Source organism: Micropterus dolomieu, linkage group LG03 (assembly GCF_021292245.1).
Source record: "Micropterus dolomieu isolate WLL.071019.BEF.003 ecotype Adirondacks linkage group LG03, ASM2129224v1, whole genome shotgun sequence".
NCBI lineage: Eukaryota > Metazoa > Chordata > Actinopteri > Centrarchiformes > Centrarchidae > Micropterus > Micropterus dolomieu.
This window is the reverse complement of record NC_060152.1, coordinates 7518495-7541313: the sequence shown is the minus strand read 5'-3', so window position 1 is coordinate 7541313 and position 22819 is coordinate 7518495. Positions and strand designations below refer to the sequence as shown.

The 22819-nt window shown below is 39.1% G+C and overlaps 2 protein-coding genes and 1 long non-coding RNA gene across 3 annotated transcripts in view; 1 reads left to right on the top strand and 2 right to left on the bottom strand.

The window, feature by feature from the left end:
* Positions 1-12639, bottom strand: part of paqr6 (progestin and adipoQ receptor family member VI) — a 24454-nt gene extending 11815 nt beyond the window's left edge. Inside the window, exons 1-2 of the mRNA XM_046045660.1 lie at positions 12516-12639; positions 1622-1893 (exon numbers count right to left, since the gene is read on the bottom strand). Coding sequence (XP_045901616.1) covers positions 1622-1893; positions 12516-12567 — 324 coding nt within the window. The 5' untranslated portion in view covers positions 12568-12639. The remainder of the gene's footprint in view (positions 1-1621; positions 1894-12515) is intronic.
* Positions 8101-9656, top strand: LOC123968737. Its single transcript, XR_006824531.1, has 3 exons — positions 8101-8186; positions 9337-9433; positions 9586-9656. It is a non-coding gene; the product is annotated as an uncharacterized LOC123968737 (long non-coding RNA).
* A 4664-nt stretch (positions 12640-17303) lies between the features above and the next one.
* smg5 (SMG5 nonsense mediated mRNA decay factor) overlaps positions 17304-22819 on the bottom strand; it is a 20295-nt gene continuing 14779 nt past the window's right edge. Inside the window, exons 16-22 of the mRNA XM_046045059.1 lie at positions 21027-21185; positions 20543-20602; positions 20099-20258; positions 19317-19407; positions 19068-19142; positions 18843-18981; positions 17304-18713 (exon numbers count right to left, since the gene is read on the bottom strand). Coding sequence (XP_045901015.1) covers positions 18630-18713; positions 18843-18981; positions 19068-19142; positions 19317-19407; positions 20099-20258; positions 20543-20602; positions 21027-21185 — 768 coding nt within the window. The 3' untranslated portion in view covers positions 17304-18629. The remainder of the gene's footprint in view (positions 18714-18842; positions 18982-19067; positions 19143-19316; positions 19408-20098; positions 20259-20542; positions 20603-21026; positions 21186-22819) is intronic.

Genomic DNA, 22819 nt, shown 5'->3' with positions numbered 1-22819 from the left:
TATAATCAAACACAGCTGGACTCAAATGAAGGTGTAGAACCATCTCAAGGATGATCAGAAGAAATAGACAGCACCTGAGTTAAATATGAGTGTCACGGCAAAGGGTCTGAATACTTATGACCATGTGATATTTCAGTTTTTCTTTTTTAATAAATTAGCAAAAATTTCTACATTTCTGTTTTTTTCTGTCAAGATGGGGTGCTGAGTGTACATTACTGAGAAATAAAATGAACTTTTTTGATTTTTGGAAAATGGCTGCAATGAAACAAAGAGTGAAAAATTTAAAGGGGTCTGAATACTTTCCGTACCCACTGTACACGAGTCTGCTGATCCCTGTAGGGAGAAATACACCTTTAACCTGCACCCTTATAAAGAGAGGTTAGAGGGCAGCATCCTTGGAGCTTGCAGAGGGTGTGCTGGACCATACCTTTGGAATATATGACCTCTCATCACTACTGGAGTGTGGTCCCGTTTAAAACAAATTTTATGTATTTATAGTGTAAATGAAGCAGTATCTTCTGGCAGCTCCTCGTCACAGGTTGCATGTCTGAGTTTTGAGAAGCTCCACCATTTACTGTATCGTTTGAATAATTGTTAGAGGCCAGAAATGGCAACAAGTGCGTGCAGCAGAAATTTGCAGAATTTTTCTTTCTTTCTTGTCCTATTAATAATCTCCTGAGAGTTCTCTTGTGACTCTGTGGAAGGATCTCAACACCAAGATTAGGATAAACTTCTTCAGTTGTTTTCAGTCTACATTGATAGATGTCATATTCTGACAGGAAGTGATAAGAACCTTGGGCCGAAAACGTCACATGCTGCTTTTCATTTAATTTTCTAAGAAGAAAGATGTGAATATAAACAAAGATGGCAACAATGTAAATATGTTCCCAAGCTGGAGAGATGTGATATCAACTTGCCAATGTGAATAGGCTGTAGCGGAGAATTTCAATAACATAAGCTATGCGTGGCAACTTTTAAAGTAAAATAATTGTCTAATTCACGCAACATACACTGTATGTTAAAAATAGTGATAAGTCAAATGTCCACAGTAAGAATCTTGTTTTTTTTTTAATTCCTACTTTATCACTGACCTTGTATCCAATCAAAATAAAACTCCCAATGAATGCTGTGCTCACAGTACTCTCTGAGAATAACGTATTAGTCTAAATGATAGCTTTATTACACAACAAGCTTTGGTAAGGCACTATTACTGTACTGTGATTTTAAAACTAAATATTCCAGTTAAAACTAACACCCAAACCCAGAATAAACTTCAATAATAGGCTACTTACTGATTGAGTACAACTGATAATCACCAAATGATGCCAAATTGTCTCTGTCTACAACTTTCACTGCATTCACCCTCATTGTTTACTTCATAACTTGATAATGGAACTCACAGCACCACCTTGGGTGACCCAATGCCACACCAGTTCCCCTATTTTATATAATCAGTGATTGTAGAGGACCTGCCCCAAGGTGGTGACAGGTAGGCTACCTCCTAAACAGAGAATCACTACAGGACATTTGGTATTTATAGCAGAACAAAACAAACTGTAAGACAGACCTACCGAGTACCTTGTAAACTTTGTAGAGAAGGTCTCCTTCCTTCCTTACTTACCTTGGGGACCTGGTGGATGTCAAAGAGCTGGGGAAGCTTGATGCTGAGCATGTCTGTGGGCAGTCTGATGGCAATCCTCCCTCTCTGGCAAACCTCCCTGAGCCTGGCGTGTCCCCCGCGACAGAGGACTAACCAGACAGGGTAGTCAAATACCGGGATCCGGGCCCTTTGTCCTGGACTGTCTGGCTCCCATTGCAAGCAGCGTCCCCAGCCCTGCCTCCACCTGCCTCCAATGCCACCACTGGCCCCAATCCCCTGCCACACTGGAAACACTGCAGAGAGACAGAACAGACACACACAATGAGACCCCAACAGAACAGCAACATCTTAATTTCTCTACACTGGCTCGCCATCACATTCAGAATCCAATTCAAGATTCCTGCCTCCTGCCTACATTAGAGATCTACTGCAACTCTATGTCAAAAGCTGGTCTCTGAGGTCTTCTGATCAGGGTTTGTTGGTTGTTACCTGAACCAGACTTCAAACAAAAAAGGAGAGACTTGCTTTTGAGCCTCTGGCTCTTAAAATTTGGAAATCTCTCACTTTGGACTGTGGCAGTGGTGTAACAAGTATTATCCTTTACTTAACTAAAGTAGCAATTCCACAATGTAGAAACATTGATTACCAGACAGACAGACACATGTATACAGTACACACTAACCGGCCACCTTTTTAGGTACACCTTGCTCGTAACAGGTTGAACCCCAGTTTGCCTTCAGAACTGCCTTAATTCTTGGTGGCATACTTTCAACAAGGTGTTGGAAACATTCCTCAAAGACTTTCCATGTCCATATTGACATGATAGCATCACGCAGTTGCTGCAGATTTGTTGGCTGCATATCCATGACGCAAATCTCCCGCTCCACCACATCCCAAAGGTGTCCTATTGGATTGAGATCTGGTGACTGTGGAGGCCACTGGAGCACAGTGAACTCATTGTCATGTTCAAGAAACCAGTTTGAGATGATTTGACCTTTATGGCATGGTGCATTATCCTGCTGGAAGTAGCCATCAGAAGGTACACTGTGGTCATAAATGGATGGACATGTTCAGCAACAATACTCAGGTAGACTATCGCGTTTAAACAATGCTCAATTGGTACTAAGGGGCCCAAAGAGTGTTGAGAAAATATCCCCCACACCTAGAGCTGGACAATAAAACAATAATTATCGCGATATAATTGTTTTCAATAACAATATAATAAATGTTCAATAAATATTCAATTAATGTTTGATTTTATTCACTTGAATCACTCACAAATTAGGACTTAATTTTGTATTAAGATGTCTATTTTTTTGAGGAAAAAGGACTGAAAAAAGCTTTTACTTAATTTTACTCATGCATATTTATATGCAAAGATTTTATAGTAATTGTTTTGAATGTTCTACCTCAGATTTGTGAAGTGATCCACTGTTTGGCTTAAAGTGTTGAACATAAAGAAAAGTTTAAACCCCAATTAACCATCAGGTTTCTTCAACTTTCACTCAGGAGCAAAAATCAGCCTTTAAACTAAAAAAAAGTAAAGATTTGATACTTACTGTGATAATTATCAACATCAAAAGATATGAAACTTTTTATCGTGATAACATTTTTGGCCATATCGTCCAGCTCCACCCACACCGTTAAACCCCTAACATCGTGCATCTTGTGTGTTCAGAGATGGTATTCTGCATACCCTGGTTGTAACGACTTTTATTTGAGTTACTGTGGCCTTTCTGTCATCTCGAACTAGTCTCCCCATTCTCCCCTGACATCAACAAGGCATTTTCGTCCACACAACTGCCGCTCACTGGGCATTTTCTCTTTTTTTGGACAATTCTCTATAAACCCTGATGGTTGTACGTGAAAATCCCAGTACATCAGACCAGCCTGTCTGGCATCAACAACCATGCCATGTTCAAAGTCACTTTAATCCCCTTTTTCCCCCTATTCTGATACTCGGTTTGAACTTCAGCAAGTTGTCTTGACCACGTCTACATGCCTAAATTCATTGAGTTGCTGCCATGTGATTGGCTGATTAGCCATTTGTGTTAACAAGCAATAGGTTCATCTTTGCAACGTTCATCACAGATGATGTCGCATTAGCATTAAAGTTTATATGAAAGAGTCCTCAAGTGTGATGTTTTTGTTGACCGGAGACGACACTGAGAACAATCTCTTATTGTGTTCACTCTTCAGACATCCCCAGACACCAATTTGAAGAATGCCTGGATTGTCACATTGCAGAGCCCTGTGACACAAAGCATGCATGTAATAAGAACATGCTTGTGAGAGCCAATATTACACAAAACATTCCTTCTCTGTCAATAGACGGGACACAACATCATGGCAGTTTTTTCACACCACAACACGTTTCTAACTTTACAGACTTTATCTTTACCTTCATAGTATCTGGCTGACAAAAATAACAGACAATGACTTTTTCTAACAAACTTAACAGGTATGGACATTTGCAATTGAGCAAGAATCAAGTGGTCAGTTTTTTTGATAGCAATCATTTAAATCACTTGTACTTGTACTTGCAACAACAAAAACATGGGATTTACTTTTGAGTATATTTTGATGTAGGGCCATATGGCCAAAAATGTTATTGCGATAAAAAATTTTATATTATTCAACATCGATAATTATCACGATAAATGTCAAGTAATTTTTTCTTCCAGAGTGAAAGCCTAAGGTTGGTGGTGATGGTTAATTCTGGTTTTAAACTATTCTTTATGGTCAGAACATGACAAACACTTGATGCCAAACAGTTGATCACTTCATATATCTGAGGTAGAACATTCAAAGCAATGATAAAATCTTTTTTCAACAAATATGCATGTGAGTAAAATTAAGTTTTTCAGTCCATTTTCCTCAACAAAATAAATATCTTAATAAAAATGAAGTGTCAATTTTTCCATAATGTCAAATTTATTAAATAAAAGTTATATTGATGTTAATTAAAAATTTTTAAAAAATTATAAGAAAAAGGAAAAGAAATGCCTAAAGGTTATTTAAAAATAGTGTTGCCAAATCATGGTTTGTCCACCACAGAGCTGTGATATTTTGTTCACAATTCTTCAATAACTAAATGCAAGGGGTCCTTTATGTATAGTGGCCAACATTGTCTATATCGTTGGCCACAAAAATCTAGTATGGGCAGGGCTCTAATATGCATTATGAAAATAAACATATACATTGAATTAAAACAATTTCATATACTCATAAAACCCATGTCTTTCAGGATAAAAATATCCTGCAAGAAAATGCCATTAACTCACCAGGATTGTAAATGTACATGCTCTGTATTTGTACAGTGCCGATCTAGTCTTTGCAACCATTCAAAGTGCTTTTACCATTTACCACTCACAGAGCTCAAATAGAAACTAACATTCATACACTGAGCCTAAGTGCTCAAATAGAAACTAACATTCATACACTGAGCCTAAGTGCTCAAATAGAAACTAACATTCATACACTGGTGGAACAGCCACCAGGAATTGAACCGCCGACCCTCCAATTAACAGGCAACCTGCCCTACCTCCTGATCCACAGCCGCCCCTGATGACTGTCAGCATAAAGTGTACTGTAGGGCCATTTTTGTTTTGCTGTGATGATATGGTTGTAACAGAAACTAGGCTAAAAATTCTTAAAAATTTAATTTTTCAAATTCTGAAAGCCAGAGCTGTAGCCAGACAATAACCTGCATGTGTCTCATCAGAGTTTCCCCTAGACCTGAAAATATTTGAGATGAAAACATTTCCTGGTATCTCTCCTGTTAAAGCTCATACCTCGAGGGGCTCCTCTCTAGCAGTGTGGGAGCAATGAGAGGGGACCACCGCTTACTGCAACCCAGCTGCAGGCCCCGGCCTGTTAACTGTGACAAAGTGAGCTTTGTGGAGGCTGAAGCCTTGAGAGTACAGAGGCCAAAGGATGACTGTTACAAGCTGCACTGGATGGAAATTAGGCTTCTCACACACAAACGCACACACACAGTATTCTGCCATGGAGAACATGCACAAATACTCGGAGCACTATCATGCATGCACACTGGTACAAATCCTGCATTCATCACGGCTGGAAAACACGGAGCACACAAACAACAACAACACACACACCCCCCTCCAGCTTGTGTCGATGACAATAGCTATGAAAGGCCACTGGGTTCACTGCACTGGGGGAAAAAATGCTCATCTGAATTCAGATCATTAGCATCATGTGGTGGCAATGATTTGAATAGCCAATTTCAGATTGGGGTGTGTTTTTTTCAAGTTGCGTGACTGATTTGAATGATAACGCCTATGCATGCAAAATATAGATTAGATAATTACTGAGAGATGGGGACTTTAGAGAGAGACAGAAGCCAAAAAACTCAAGAATGTCAATATTAAAGTGAATTTTGCACAGCTGACTCAGTGTTTGTGGACATAGTTTGGACAAAAAACATGCTGTCCAACCAAAAAAAAAATTATGTGACAAAGTTATACACGGTCTCCATTTAAACATAACCCCATTTCTTGTGTCGAACACACCATGTTCATGCAAAAACCGTGCTTGATCATAGTTTCAAGTTCAGGACCACAGCCAACATTTCAGCACAACATATGGATCCTTCTATAAACAAGAAGAGACGTAAGAAATGATAGGCGAGTACTGTGGTGCATTATTCTGCTGGAAGTAGCCATCAGAAGATGGGTACACTGTGGTAATAAAGGGATGGACATGGTCAGCAACAATACTACAATACAGGTAAGGTGTCACGTTTAAACAATGCTCAATTGGTACTAATGGGCCCAAAGTGTGACACCACATTACACCACCAGCCTGAACCGTGTATACAAGGCAGGATGGATCCATGCTTTCATGTTGTTTATGCCAAATTCTGACCCTACCATCTGAATGTCACAACTGAAATCCAGACTCATCAGACCAGGCAAGGTTTTTCCAATCTTCAATTGTCCCATTTTGGTGAGCCTGTGTAAATTGTAGCTTCAGTTTCCTGTTCTTAGTTGACAGCTAATAAAGTTGGCGGTATGTGTATATGCATTATATGAAACACATGGATTGTGCTGAGATGACAAGACACACATTTAGGCTGCCTCATACAGACCTATACGATGGGGTTAAAAATCTAATGTTGAACTTTTGCTTTCCCTTCATCGAGCCTCTCTAAAACTTGGCTGGGATAAGCGTGTTTTTGACTAAGTGGTTTATTAAATCTTGCATGCACTCTCCCTCAAAAGATAACATCCACTTGACTGTGGTTTTCTGGAGATTTTGAGAAAAAACATCTCCAGCTGCTCCCTTCTGAGAAAGTCATGTCAAGGTAAAGCAGATCTGGTTTGAGATAATGTTGTTCGTTGAGATGATTAAAGACTGTTGGCTCTAGATTTTTAGTTTGCGGTAAGCACTCCCTTTCAAGAAACACCAGTCAGATCACAATGTGTTTTCATTGATTTCAATTCAATTCAAATTAGCTTTATTGGCATTAATGTAATAACAACATTGGCATCAAATATACAACATAAGAACAATCAGCCCCATACATTTCATTAAACAAGTAATTAAAGCGTAAAGTAATCAAAGCGTATGTGTGTTTGTGTTTAAAAGAAAAAAAAAGAAATATTAAAAATTAAAATAAAATAAATAAATACAACAGTAAGCGTGTGTGTGTTAAAAAAAAAAAAATATATATATATATATATATATATATATATATATATATATATATTAAAAATTAAAATAAAATAAATAAATAAAACGGTAAGTGTGTGTGTGTTAAAAAATAAAAATATATATAAAAAAATAAAATAAATAAATGAAACAGTAACACGTGTGTGTGTGTGTGTGTATATATTAATAGACAAAAAAATAATTATTTGATTAAAAAAAAGAAAAAAGAAATCAGTATCAAATGTAAAAACAAAACAATTACTAAAATATCAAATTATCAAAATAATAATAATTTGAAAATCTGTACAATTATTTATCAGTCTGAGTTTCCACTGGTTGTCCTCACTTCATGGCATGAGGAGACATATTTTGCAGCAATTATTTCACATTTGGGTATTTCTCCCAGTAAATAGGGGAGTTTCTGTGTGTCTGATATAAATTTGAATTCGGGGTATATTTGGGAAATGTTTGCAAAGTGTTTTTGTCTTTGGTGTTTCATATTTAGGGCGTGAGGTTAGAAAGTGCAGCTCTGTCTCTACCTGTCCCCTGTCAGACTAGGAGCAGAGTCTCTCCTCTTGTGGTAGCCAGCTCTGTCTGTGGCGACCCTTTTCTATGGCCAGGCTGTGTTCACTCAGTCTGTATGTTGTCAACATTTTTCTTAATTTGGGACATTTTTTTTTATTTCAGGTCTGTTTTGACAACAGACAGATATTGTTGGCTCTTGAAATGATTCTATTCTGATTCTATTCTAGCCTACGACCCATAGCTTTACCAAGCAACTTGTTAGCTTCAAAAAGAGATACCACAACTGAAGTTGTCCATCCCCTGAACATCTGAACCAAAACACCATAAGAGGGAACATCTTTTAGAAGAATGCTGCTCATCTCTCTAGTAGAGAATCTATGCACAGGTGTAGTGAAGCTTTTCTGGGAAGCTTGTTGTGGACAGACACCTTACTACAACACTAAAAAGTATAAAAAGTGCTGCAAGATAAAATCATAAAATGTGTAAGTTAATGAGCTTTACACGTGCTGGTAGGCGGATTTTGTTATCTTTGGACTGAGTCAGGCTAGCGGTTTCTCCCTATTTCTAATCACATCCAATGTACTAGAGAGTCAAAGCTATGAAAAAGAGCAAAAACAACAGTACTCCACTAATTTGGCATTACACTCTTAACACTGTCAAACTCACAATGGACAGTTAAAAAAAGGATCAAATACTTTACAGCAACAGAATCAGAGAGATAGTCTTTTTTATTCCATGCACTCTTCTTCTTGTCAAAACTTGGCGCCCATTACCCAGCCTCAAGCAGAGATGAGGAGCGGACTACAGAGGTCTGGACCTTTCCGTTTAACTGAGATGTCCCAGATTTAGGAGGCACATGTATCATGTCTACAAAACAAAAAAAACGTTCTTGGGAAACATACTGAACCACAAACTGCTCCCGATGCGTGAGGGTTTGTAAATGATTAGCTTCGGTTTCTAATGAGCAGTTGGCAACTTACATGGTAGCCTCTGACGTGAGAGTTTGAACGTATGGGTAAATGTGACATGTAGTGTAAATTGTTTTGAGTAGTCAGAAAGACTAGTAAGGCCCTATACAAGTACAGTCCATTTACAATTCGTTTCTTCCGCATTTTCTTGTAGTCTTGTCTCCAACCGACACTGACTCAAGTGACATCACTTGAGGCAATTTATCAGACTTCACGCAGCTCCCTCTGGAGCCACAAAATACTTTTTCACATTTGCAGTAGTCTCCAGACAGAAGATCCCCTGCAATACTTTCTGAAATTCTTTCCCCACTCGCTCATGACCCTTTTCAATACACGTCTTTATTGGCCAGAGCCTGACAATAAGAAGTCTATGCAGAGAACATGATGCCCACAGATGGACACGTGTGCTTTGTACCGCATGTACGACAGACTCGGCTTATTCTGCAATCGACTGTCCTGCTGAAACATGTTCAGCCCAGGAGATGAAAGCCCAAACAACAATCACACAAGTAATTGACCTGTGGGTTAAAGTACCATTTCTTTTCCTGCTTTATTTGATACTGACAGTAGAGACAGGAAAGGCAGGGATAGAGAGAGGGAATGACATGCACCCAAAGGGCCAGGCTGCTGCAGTAAGAACCCAGCCTTGTACATGATCTAACAGGTGAGCCTGCCGGGGCGCCCTAAGGAAAAAATTTAATTCTGTACTTTTGAATTGTTAGTGAATTCATGAGTAATTGCATGGCTTGTTGTGATAAGTCATTATGGTTAATCATATACCAAATTTCATCCACATTAATCTGTGATCCACTACAGTATTTTTCCCACCTGTTTGCCTTCCACACTGGTGAAGAGAGGAGGAGGAGCAATGCAATCAAGAGAGCCAGTTTTTCAAGTTAGGAAAATAAAATTATTACTCAATCCATAGGACGGTCTCCGGCTGCACTGACTGCACTCAGAGAAATTGGTATCAAGAATGAATTTGAATTTATGATTTTGGGGCACAGAAAGCAAAACCTGACATCTGCTGCCAGTTTCTGAAAATATCTTACATGTGACAATGTGACAGTTATCCAAAGCAAAACCTAACAACAAACCAAACCTGGCCTAACCTAACCAGAGCACGCATGTTTAGGTTTGATTTCCCCTTAAACTGCATTTGAGCTGAAATGCTAAGTCAATCAACATATTGTCAACAATTCTGATAAAGCAAAAACATTCTCTGGTTCCAGCTAGTCAAATGTGATTATGTTAGGCTACAACTAATGATTGATTTCATCTGTTACCATTAGGGCTGGGTATCGTTTAAAATGTTTTGATATCAGTACCGATACCAATAGAGTACTTCATTCGAAACCTTGCATAAAATGCCACCAGTTGAAGCCATAGAAATATATTGGTAGGCTTTTATTATTTTTATTGTTGTTATGGACAAGCAAGGAGATCTATTTTATTTTTTCCTGTTTCAAATAACTGTTGTCTAAAAAGTATTGGGATATTGTATCAGATCGCTCCTCATACTAATTAGGTCATCCTCACTTGCTAGGGAGGTTTTTATATTTGAATGAGAGAGGAGTGAAATAGTTAAGGGACCAAATAAGTTGTGGGAAACAAATTTAAGGTATTTTTTTGTTGTGTGTTCAAAGTAAACGGAAAAGTATTTTGTTACTTTATTTTTGTTGTTAACTTTCGATCAATAAACTAAATTGAAAGATCTCCACAAGTGCTTTTTCCTTTATTGGTGAGTCGCAAACGACCTCCAAAAACGAAAAGTAAGGAGTCTGTTTAAACAAGTCACTAAACTACACTAAAGACTAACAAACGGAGGAAAAGAGGCTGCACGTCCAGCCGATTAAACCAACTACATCTGAGCCTCCCTGAGTAAAATCAGCTGATCGTTGTTACGCAAAAAATAATTGATTATTAATTTTTCCGTCAATCTACCAATTCTCTACAGGATCTGCAGCTTTACTCTGTTCTGCATCAATGAATAGTGAAGAACTTTAGGTTTTGGAAAAAGAAAACAAGCTATAACCCTAATCCTTGTATCTACAGCACGAATGGACTATACCATGTGTTACTTTAGTAACCCAGCACCCACGAACATACCCTAAACCTCATGAGTCACTAGACGTGGTTTATAACTTCCCTCTTTTTGCTTTAAGTCTGAAGTTGTACTGGAATGTTCGTCCTCCTTGGTCAACCCCCTTCCTGGTACAGTTAGTGTCCACATTTCATACTCAAGAACTGCTCAAGCTTATGTAACACAACTCCCATATGGTTTTACAAATCACAATCGGTAACTACAGCAACACAGAAGTTACGGCCACTTCCCCTGCAAGATCAACATGATTAATTCCTACGAAATTGTATTAGTCATTTTCTTGTATTATTCAACCAAGTAGTTCATCTAAAACCTGGATCTGTTTTTGAGGGCGACACCCATGCATACAGATAGTCAGGTGCTTCCTTTGGCTTGCATGTGACTGTTGTTGCTCTTTGACAAATAAAGGGAACATGATGTCAAATAGAAACCACTTTCACTCATTACTAATCACATATGAGGTCATAAATTTAAGTATGAGACAGAAGACTCAACCGGCTGGGTGTTGTGCACTCTTAACGCCCTCCACCAGACAAGTTTATTATCCTCAACCCCACCTCATTCCTCTACTACAGTTTCTGCACCCAACTATCAATAAAGGTTATCCATGTTCACACGCAAGGAGGTTTAATTTCTTTTAATCAACTGCAGAGGAAAAACAGTGAAATTCAACAGGTTTCAATTTGAGACCTGTTGAGACCTTCAAATTGAGATTGGGCTGCTACTAATGATTATTTTAATTATCGATAAATCTGCTGATCATTTTCTCGATCAAACAGTCTCATCTAAAGAGAGTCTAGGGTGGTGTCTTCAAATATCTTGCTTTGTTCAACCAAACATAAAAAACCCAAAGATGTTTGTGATTAATAAATGATTAGAAGCGATGCCTATTACTTTCTTGTTTATCGACACCTTGATAGCATTCAACTGTGTTGATCTTGCAGGGTAAGTGACAGTTAGGCTATCTCTTTGTTCCTGCAGGGAGCCCTGTTACATAACCTTGAGTAGTCTTTTACAGTGAGATGTAGATACTTAGCAGGAAGGGGGGTGACCAAGGAGGCACACCTTTTGAAAAACATTCCAGCATATGCAAACATAAAGCAAAAAGAGGGAAGTTATTAGAGCGGCAACTCTAAAATGAGATGTACATCTAATTCTTAAAAGAATATAAGCTTTATGGACTCTGGAAGGTGACAAACATGTAAATAAAAAATGTGTGAAACCAAAAATATTCATGCACTGTGAGAGCTGTAAACTGGGAAAGAAGATCCAGTCCATGTGGCAACTACAATATGGAAAAATCCAAAACATCTCCCAAGTTGGAAAAAACAGCTAAACCCTTAAAGTGTATTTCCCCAGGACACATCTGCATAGCAACCATTTAGGAGAAACCTCTCTCTGCAGCTAACTCACAGAATGACATGGATTGACTCAATCCTTCAACCCCAAGGTTTTTTTTTTTATGTCCTCCTCTTCTGAGGAATTCCTTTAACACTCCCCAAGACAGCGAGGAGACAAACAAGAGCTTCTACTGAAAGCAGTCAAAGCAGCAAAACTTCGCCTCAACTATGCATCGATGAACAGCGAGGAAAAATATCATCTTTGCAATTTCGTCCCAGAAACGTTTAGTTTTTCTACTCACCGCGACCTTCGGGCATGCGGGAGTTAATTGATCCCCCCTCGTCTGCCTCCATATAAAACCGCTGACAAACCTGGGCTGGGTGTCTTCTCTTTCTCGGTTTTGTGTTTTGTAATTGTGTGTCAGGACTACAGTCTTTTTCGCTTGTCCGGCGCGAGCCAGTAGGAAGCGCTGCTCGGTGCTCACGTGGATAACCAGAGCAGCAACAACACGAGCCATGTGTGCACAAAAAAACAAAAGCACGCTACTGGTGACATGACAGGGCAGATGTGGAAAGATGTGTCAACGTTCATGGGAAGAAACCGAGCAAAACCAAAGCTTGGAAATCGGCACATTTTGATTCTGTAGTTTTCAGCATTGTAATAGATTTCATCATGACCAAACACAGCCATAGATATTCACGGTCATTTCTCGCCTTTGTACATTTTACTCTGCCTTCATTTATGCTTGTAACACTTGATAGCTTGTTTTTATTCATGCCAGCTTGACTTTAGGGTCAGCATTGTTGGAATAAGCAGAAATAGGAATACCACAGTGTAGAAATACTCTGTAGCCTATTCAAGTAAAAGTCATGCATTCAAAGTATTGGCAAGTAGGCTACACATTCTTAATCCTGACAGTTCCCAGAGCATGAAGCATACTAAATTGGTGATCACCTTTTTCCTCTAGTGCCACCGTTAGCTTGGCATTTAGGGTTTTTATTTTAGTGTCTCAACAGCTGCTAGATGGTTTGTCACAAAATGTGGTAGATATTCATGGTGCCCAGAGGATGGATTCTAATGACTTTGCTGATCCGCTGACTTTTCTTTCAGTGTCATCAGTAGGTTGGCACAAGCAAACAAAATATAGAAAATGAAGACTCATTCAGAAGGTGTTGTTGGTTATGTTATGAGTCTGATGTTCACCATGACAGTGGAATAGCTAGAACATGTGCATTTTTCCCACCCTCCACATGAAAGTCAAAGTCATAAGGATGTTTCCTTTGTCTGTTAAACATTTAATGGCAATCTAACAAATTGCTGTTGAGATAGCCTTAACCAAAGTGGTGTAAAAGACAAACAGACGGACATTTGCCATCGCCAGAGCCTCAATGCTGAGCCATGGCTAAAAACACAAGGACTCACAACAGTGATGACCTCAGTGACCCAGCTAGTGATGTCATTCCTACAATGGTTAAGTACAGTAAGTTACTCAACATCACTCAGCAGTGCTCTTGGATGACTAAATGTCCTCAGTGTTACATGAAGTCCTTTGACATACTTTATATCACATGACTTCCATGAATGAGAATCTTCATGTGAACCTGTGGGGATACTCCTTTGTCCAAACTCTCACCAGGGAGGACATCCTGTTTTATTCTACATAAGACAAACATCCAGTTTGTGTCAACACAACTTTCTATCCCATCATATTTCTACAAAGGTCTTGTTTGTCCATCGAAACACTTCAGGGACACAAAATATATTTTAGTTGCATATATTCAGTTAAAGAACTGGCAACCAGCACCACCTCACCAAAATATTCAAACTTGCTTGATGTTAAGTGACCCCCACCCCTCATTTCACTTCTTAATACATTTCCAGAATGTGTTTGCTTGATCAGTATAAGCTATAAATATTAAAGTGCAATTTAAAAACTGGGCTTACCATGGCGGAGGCAATAACGCAATGTTCCTTGCCAAATAATTAATTGATTTCAAGTGTTATGTTTTAAAGAAGCACAGTCATACCTTCTGTGTCAAACATTTTATCTGTCCTAAAGAAACACTAATTACTTCCAGATCATATCCTTCTACATAGCATATTACTATGAATTCTCAAAATAGCTGCATATCCAGTAGAAAATACAGACTTTACAGTGGGGAAATTTGACAGGACTAGTATCACCTTATATTGTGTGAGCTATTGTATCAGCTTGTGAAAAAATGCTGTACCAGAATTAATGAACAATGCCAGATTTCACAGCACGTGGCATCTCTACACTGGCTCCTGGTTGGTGCTCTGCTTGCTTTGGAGACAAGAGCCTCAAAGTTCTTCACATGTCTACTGTGTATGTTTGTCTTCTTACTGTTCTGAGATAAAATTTAGAAGCTGTTATTCAAATAAAGTTATGATATTTATAAATCACTAAACAAAATCAGTAATCACCATTAGTAGAAGTTCTCAGATACTACACTTTATTAAAAGTAGCAACATCATACTACGTAACAAATACAAGTTACTTGTTACACAAGTAAAAGTAAAATATTTCATCAAAATATAAATAAAATATCAATAGTAACCCTAACCATAAGTAGAATATAGCTCCTTTAAGACTGTTATTTTCATTAGTAATGCATTTACATATAAGCAGCATTTTAATGTTGGTCAATGTGTAGTTAACCCAATATATCACTGGGAGTTAAATTTATAGCAATGCATTATATTCTATAAGCCATATGTTTTATATGTACCATTTTAACACTGAAAGTGAGTTGCTCCAGGTTTCTACTTGTTAACAAGAAGTTTTCCTTGCTACTATCGCCAAGTGCTTGCTCATGGTGGGAACTGTTGGTCTCTGTAAATAATATTACATACACTATATAAGAGTATGGTCTGAACCTGCTCTATATGAAAAGTGCAATGAGGTAATTTATGTTATGAATTTGGCTAGCATATAAATTTATTGAATATCCAGTACCCTAATTATATGCCTAACTCTCAAATATAGGCAGTGGATTAAAATGTGTAAGTTTCTCTCTGAATTGTGGTGGAGTAAGTAGCTAGTAAAATAGAAGAACATGAAAATACTCAAATAAAGTACAAGTACCTCATTTTACTGAAGTACAGTCCTTAAGGAAATGCAATTTAGCAATCACAAAAGGCTTTACAAGCAAAAAGCAAAAAAAAATAAATATTAAGGCTAAGAGTAGGAACAATATAGGCCTAATAAATAGGTATGCTTGTGGGAAAAAAATCGTGAAATATATACATAAAATGAATAAGAACATATATACTGAATAGGAATAGAAAAAAAACAATAGGCATGATGTGCAATAATGGGTAAACAAAGCTTGGCCCGGGATGCTCTGTTCAATCTGCACGAGAGGTTTCTTATTTTGAAGTAAGAAAGCATGGCCGAATGTTTTGAGAAGTACTATTTGACACGTTCAGTTCCTAAAGATGGGAGTGACTTACGAGGCAAAACCTCTGGGGCCTCTTTATGAGAGGAGGGGGAGTGAGTTTACTGAAACATAGGAGTTCAGACAGAGAAACATAAGTCACTCAGTAACTGCGCTGTTGTGACTACGAACTGCTTCCAAAGTGACGCAGGTTCAGAAACACTGAAACCCGGTCTGAGCTTTCAGCTTTCACGAATTATTCCTCAGTCAGGCACGTCCCCTTTACACTCAATAGTCCCCCTCTCTTCCTCTGCACATTCCTGCAGTAACTGAATAAAAACACTACTGGATCCCCCAATGTTGAAAGCCCCCCCCGCAGAGAAACTTTTTTCCCAATTGGAGGGGACAAAGAAAAAAGGAGACGGGACAGACAGGACAAGAGCCCCAGCATCCTTAACATAAGCGCAAACATGGATGGAACCAAATGCATGGCAATTTTAAGGGATTTTACGCAAGAAAATGATTAATAAGGTGCACGTGTGAATTCCAAACATGCCCAAAAGACAAATACTGAAAAGACAGCCTACTCACGCATAAACTCCAGGCAGGCGAGGCATTTACCCACTGCGAGCACAGACCCCTGCATGGACATTTCTCAGACAGATCACAGGCGCTTTTAACTAAACATAAATCTAACTAACAGGGTTTTTGTATGTTTAAACCTTTCATCCCGTCCCAGCAGCCCAATCCGTCCACTCTGAAGTCCCTGCAGCCCCACAGCTTCATGGGCTCACACAAAGAGGATTGCTTTGGGTCAGAGAGGTTTCCCAACCCCCTTACCCAGCAAAAAATAAATAGGCCAACAGCAGTGCCACTTCTTTTGGGGTGGCACTGATTCTGCTGCCAGGGGATTGGTGATTCTGTGTGCTTGGTTAGTGGTGGGCATGGGGCCCGGGACAGAGAGGAAACAAGATGGAAGAAAGAATGGCACAGGGAGACCTAGTTTGACAGAAGAGGCAGAGTCTTTGCAAAGACTTAACTTGAAGACTTGAGCGGGTTCATGTCTGAGGTTTACTGTAAAGATTTTAGATTCAGGGTAAGTACAAAGATCACACCTAACCTATTATTGTTTTGTACAACAAACAGTCTCAAACACAAAGATATTCAATTTACTATCATTAAAACACAGAGTAGAAATTACACACGTGAGCAAATGTTTGGCTTGATAAATGACCTCAAGGACTAACTACTCCCGTAATTTTCTGTTCCATAAATTGATTTTGAAACATTCTCTTCATGAATATGTGGACCTGTATAATTATGACTTGTTGCATCATCCTGGTTTTTGTGGCTGTCTAGTGTTTTGTTAAAACTCCAAAAAATGCTGGATCATGCATTTCCCATATGCCTGGTAAATGCCCACATCTGTCAAATTCCACACTCTAAATGGTAAAACAGACTTTCTGATAAAAATATTGTCTCCGTATGACATAATTTTTTTTTAAACTTCAAACAGTGTTAAAAACAGTTTAGGAGCTGCTTTTTTGGGGACATGTTGTTTAAGGTAATTATCAATATTAAAGTTAATACATTTTATGTCATTCAACTGATTGATAAATCTTTTCTGCACTGATTATCATTCACACAATGAGGTAGAGGTCAAGTGACACAGAGGAAGAAGAAAGAAGCAATCATCTTATACGAGTTTCTTTTTATTGTTCAATGCATGGCCACACACATATACTGGTTTTCTTTTGCACTGTGCATGATGGGACAGTCACTATGGAGATGGTGATGTAGATGGGATACATTTTAGGAGTTTACAAGGGTCCAAATACATCCCACATACCTCTGGGAAAGTCAGCTGCCCCCCTCTCTTCTGAGCCTCCTTGATGACTGGCTACAGCATGAGGCTAATCTACCTCCATCCTCCCTTTAACATGACACCTTGTAACATAAATTCTGGATTATAGTTTTATTTTTTTCATTTTAGAACTGAAGAACTTGTTCAGTGGATCAACGCACGACAACAAACCCTTCCCTTTCCCTTAAACATTCTTGCATATTTCACTCAGATTTAGCTTACAAAAAGCAAAATAAACATCATTTGGGTATAAAAATAAAATCCAAATTAAAACCTCAAACAGGGTAACACCTGTCGTGTTTTTTTGATTTTTTTTTGCTTTTCTCTTCTCATACAGAGGCAGCACAATACATACGTCACTGGTCACAAAGGTACACTGCAAATAAAGAAAAACAAACCCAAATATAAATAATTAAAAAGCCACAAAGGAAAGAAACCAGTCCTGGAGAAGTACATTTGTCTTCCTCAACCCTCCCTAGAGGCCTATGCGCTATGACATGCTTGGTTTGTTTTTGTAAGACTGGAAGCCTCAGGTGTCAGGTGGACAGAGTGTGTTTTCTCTATCTTAAAGTTGTCGTCATATACCCTCGACTTACCAAAACGCAGCCCTACAACATTTGCACATTCTTAACCTTGTTTTTCAAATACAGGTTGAAGGGAAAGGGGAGGAGGTAACGAAAATCCAGAACACTGTTCTAAATATCTAGATGGATTCATCTGAGTGTGAATGTGTTGATGTATGTGGTTTCTCTCTCGACACGAATGTACTCGTTTGCTAACATATACAGTGTATTCCTGGTTAGGGTGTGAACCAGGGGCACTTAAAAGTTGTGTAGCGTCCCCCCACCGTTTTCCGCACCCCGACCACTTGGGGTCACTCTTTATGTTTAGGATTGGGACTGGGAGGTGGGAGATCTGCCATTTCTTATAGCGCTGTTTCGCCCGCATTTCTCTTTTTTTTTACTCCACTGTTTTAACTTTTCCATCCCTCTAAGCTTTAACTCTTTCCTTAGATTCAGCTTTCTTTTGAGTTGTTTTTTGCCTTTGGAGACGCAGATACACACAGAGCAAAAGAGTGGGAGAGAGAGAGAGGGAGCGAGTGTTGTGATCGATCAGCTGTTCGCCACGCCGACAGCTGCCCCCGTTTGACCTCTCAGCCAATCTCCTTCCACTGCCGGTAGAACTCCACGATGTTCTTCAGCTCCATGCCTGCTGAACCCACCGCCTGGATCGCCGCCTGGCAGGGAACAACATAAAAACAGAGCAGAAACTAAAATCCATTAGGCTTCACTAGTCTTGGTGAAAAACGTCAATTACCTGAGTGTGTTTTTGTCTGTAATGCAACAAAATACAGCAAGTGACTAACCTTCATTGCTGCTGACTGAGAGCAAAGCTCCTCCACTTGATGGCCAGTAAGAATGGTCACCATGCCAGCTGTATCTTCATCTCCGTTGCTCTGGGAGACCGTTAGCTGACGACAACTGTCCACCATCTTGTATAAATGCCTAGAAATAAAGAACCAATTAAAATTAGAGGTCATACTCATCCATCGAGCATGTTAGAAAACTAGCGGTAGCTGTAGAAGGTTTACCAGGCTTCGATGTCCTGATGTTTCAGTTTATCTCTTTCAAAACTTCGACCCGACTCCTTCTGGCAGCGTATGTACCTACAGAAAGATGTGATACAGACTATTTAAGAAATCATCTAAATAAGGGAGTTTTATGGAGTAAAAGTGAATTTTTGTGTTCAACATATCCCAGTAAACAAAAGATATATTTCATGTCCCCTACCAATAAAGTGCAGCGGCAAGTTCCATTAGTCACTATATATGCACACCCACCTGTTGCCTTTGCGAAATTCAGACTCCAGGAAGCGGATGCCATCCCTGGCACCAGAAATTTCCTTCTTTAACCTGTCAAGTCCATCGATCACTACAACACAAAAGTCCAGATTAAGTACCTGAGATTTTATGTCATTGCCACAGTCAAGTGTTTGAACTGGCACATTTATGGTTGTAGGATCTTTGTTAGAGCTGTCACACCACTAGTGACATGTTCAGGGCTGCAACTAATCACTCGTCAATTAATCTACCATTTTATTTCTATAAATCAATTTGTTCAGTCTGTGAAATACAAATTGAATACAAATCTGAAGAGCCTTCAAATAGCTTATGTCCAAACAAGTGCTAAAAACATTAAAATAACAAAATCAGCAATCCACATTTGAGAGCCTTTAACACATTTTCAAAATTACTGACTAGTGATTTTTTCAGTTTACTTATTGCTTCAACTATGACATATTCTGTAATGTTTGTAATTTTATACACTGAAATCAACAGTAAAATATAAATACTTGAATGTACAGCAAGTGCGACGTAATACTCTTCATCAAAAATAAAAAGAAGCATCTGTAATAAAAAAAAAGTGATCTTACGTGAGATTACAGAATGGAAAATTATTTAAAAAATTATAATAAAGGGATAGTCTAATATATTTTGCACAATTGTCCCCCCACTACAGTAAAGTCAGAGATCATGAAAAGCCTGAAACCCCACTATCTATCTATTTTAAAATCGAGTTGGGGTAGGGGGGGGACAGACAGAGGACGAGGCAGTGCACTGACCTGTCCGTGGGATGATGATGATGAAGCAGCCGCTGCCAGCCAGCTGCCGGATGAGGTTCAGATGCTGGCAGAGAGCAGCTGTGTCTGGTACCAGGTAGGGAGACATGGACGACTGGGCTTTAGGCTGCTGAAGGCTGCCCTCTAGCTGCGACACCTCCAGCTGCCATGAACAGACAGAAAGAGAGACCCAGCAGCTGATAATGTGCGTTTAATGCAAGATGTATATTAGGGTATTATTGTCACAGGAATACAATATGACCATATCAGGGATCTGTACCATTCACACTACCTTCATCAAATGATTGTGTTGTGCGTGAGACTTACACTGACAGCTGGTTCATGTTAATTAACTAACTAAACCATATGCCTCCTACCAAATTATTCTTCATAAAACAATAAACATTTTCTATGATTTCTTTTATATTTTACATTTTCTAAACAAACCTGTAGTCGAAGCTGGGCCATATCCCTCATCAAGCGATTCCGACGAGCCTCCTCTTCAGCCTGGACAAATAAAGATAAAGGCAGGAGAGTAAACATCAAAAAGGGACAGCTGCGTTGCTCACATTACAAACCATTTTGGTTCCAGGTCTTTGATTAAACATTGTTCACATTTAGTTAGGTCAACAGTTACACAACTTCACCATTTTCACTGTCTAAACTACACACAGAATAATCAGACTCTATGCATCCCCCCCGCAAGAGTTTTGACAACTCTGCTTCTGATTGATTAGTTCTTGTTGCTTCTGTTGGTTAAGGTTACGGTGGGGTTAGGGTTAGCCAATCAGAGGCAGAAAATGTGGCAGGACTTGATGAAAAGCTGGGCTCAGTCAAGTGAAAGTTTTAAACTCTGGAAAAAAAATTACACAGGCTTGCCTGAATACAGCCCCCCTGTCGTTCTTCTAGACATTGTTCAGTTGTCACTCACCATTCGGAACTGGGCCTTGGCCTGCTGCACCAGATTATCCTGTTCGGACTGGCTGATGCTGGTGAAGATGCCCGCCTCCGGGTTGAAGTGCAGCACGTTACCCTGGAGATTTGTTAGGAAGTGGCCAAAACTGCGAATGCAACACACTCGCACTACACACTGTAAGAAAGAGAGCAAAGAAAATGTTTTAAAGAGGTGGTATTATGCTCATTTTCAAAATCCTATTTAGGAGTTGTGCCAGAACAGGTTTACATTGTTTGCTGTGGAGTGATACATCTTGTCTGCACATGCGCAGTTCCTAGTTAAGGACAACTAGCCAATCAGAAGCAGAGAAGGGCGGGTCAGCAAAAAGATGGTAAACAGCTTTGATTCAGCTGTAGGCGACATGTTGCCGACCAGCTTGGCAACATGGATTGGAGCAACAGTTTCAGAGTGGTGAGTTATTAATCTGTAACAAATGTATCTTTCATCCATAAAGTTATAACTGAGCTCTGTCTCTACATCACAGGAACAACTTCATGTCCACTGACTGCCTGGAGGGTAGCTAGTGTTTGGAAGGAAGAGGAATAGGGCTGCAACGATTAGTTACAGTCGACGTAATCAACTACGTCGACTGTAACAATGCGTCGACAATGAAATTTCACGTCGACGAATTTTTATATAGATGCCGTTTAAGGCAGAGATAGCAATCTTCATACTTGGAATAACTACAATGCACTACAGGAAGTACTGGGGGCAGTATCGCTTCCACTGTCTGCCATGATTGCTTGACTGTAAAACTACTCACAAAGAAGAAGTGGAAAGAAGCGGAGAAAGAGGCGAACACCAGAGCAGCTTTTGTTTTTACAAGTTTTGTACGCTATTTAATCACTAAATACACTTACGAGCGGTTTTGAGTCGAGAAATCAACTGCGTAGAACTTAAATATTGGCAGTTTTACCAAAGTTGATGGCGAATCAAAAATGTGTTCAAACGTTTTTGGAGTTGGCAAGCTCCACAAGTGCCCGCGAGGTTAGTGGTGCCAGCTGGCCGGCCAGTCACGCCCAGAGAGCCTGGTCCCAGTTACTCAAACCACTGCAGCAGCAACAACAGAGCTGCAGAGACAGAGGAAAGCAGTGTTTCCTATACATTCATTAATTTGCGGCAGCCCGCCACAATATTAACGCCGACCGCCACATACTGATTTTGTTTTAATTTTATTTTACTAGGCCTATTTAAAATCTTATTTGATTGCAGATCAGCGCCGTAGCGCATTTGCACAAAACATCCTCTCGCTTGCCTCTCCCTCATAAACACCGCAGCACAAATCTGTCCAACACAACGCTGTCAATATCCGAGACCTATGGAAGATTTTATTGGACTTTAATATTTGTAACCAACAGAAATCAATCCATAAATGTGTACTATGATGCCCAAATATCTACAAATATGTATTTTTACATTTGTGATGCGTAAAATCATATCCACAAAAATATAGAGTAACTTCTACACAAAACAGTTTTTGCACATTTGCAGATTACTTTCTGTCAATTTGTGGGTCATGTTACATTTGTAACTTCCTTTTTACACATCAGTGGAATATACACAAATATCTCACTACCCAAAACATTTATTTTTACATTTGTGTTGTGTAAAATCACATCCACAAAAATACAATGCAATTTGCAAATATGTACAATTTACTCTGAATATAAAATAAAAATGTGTGTTCAAAGTGTTATTTACACATTAGTTTCAAAAAACACCTTCATTTTTGTCATACTGCACATTGCTGCAGCTCCTCTTTTTACCCT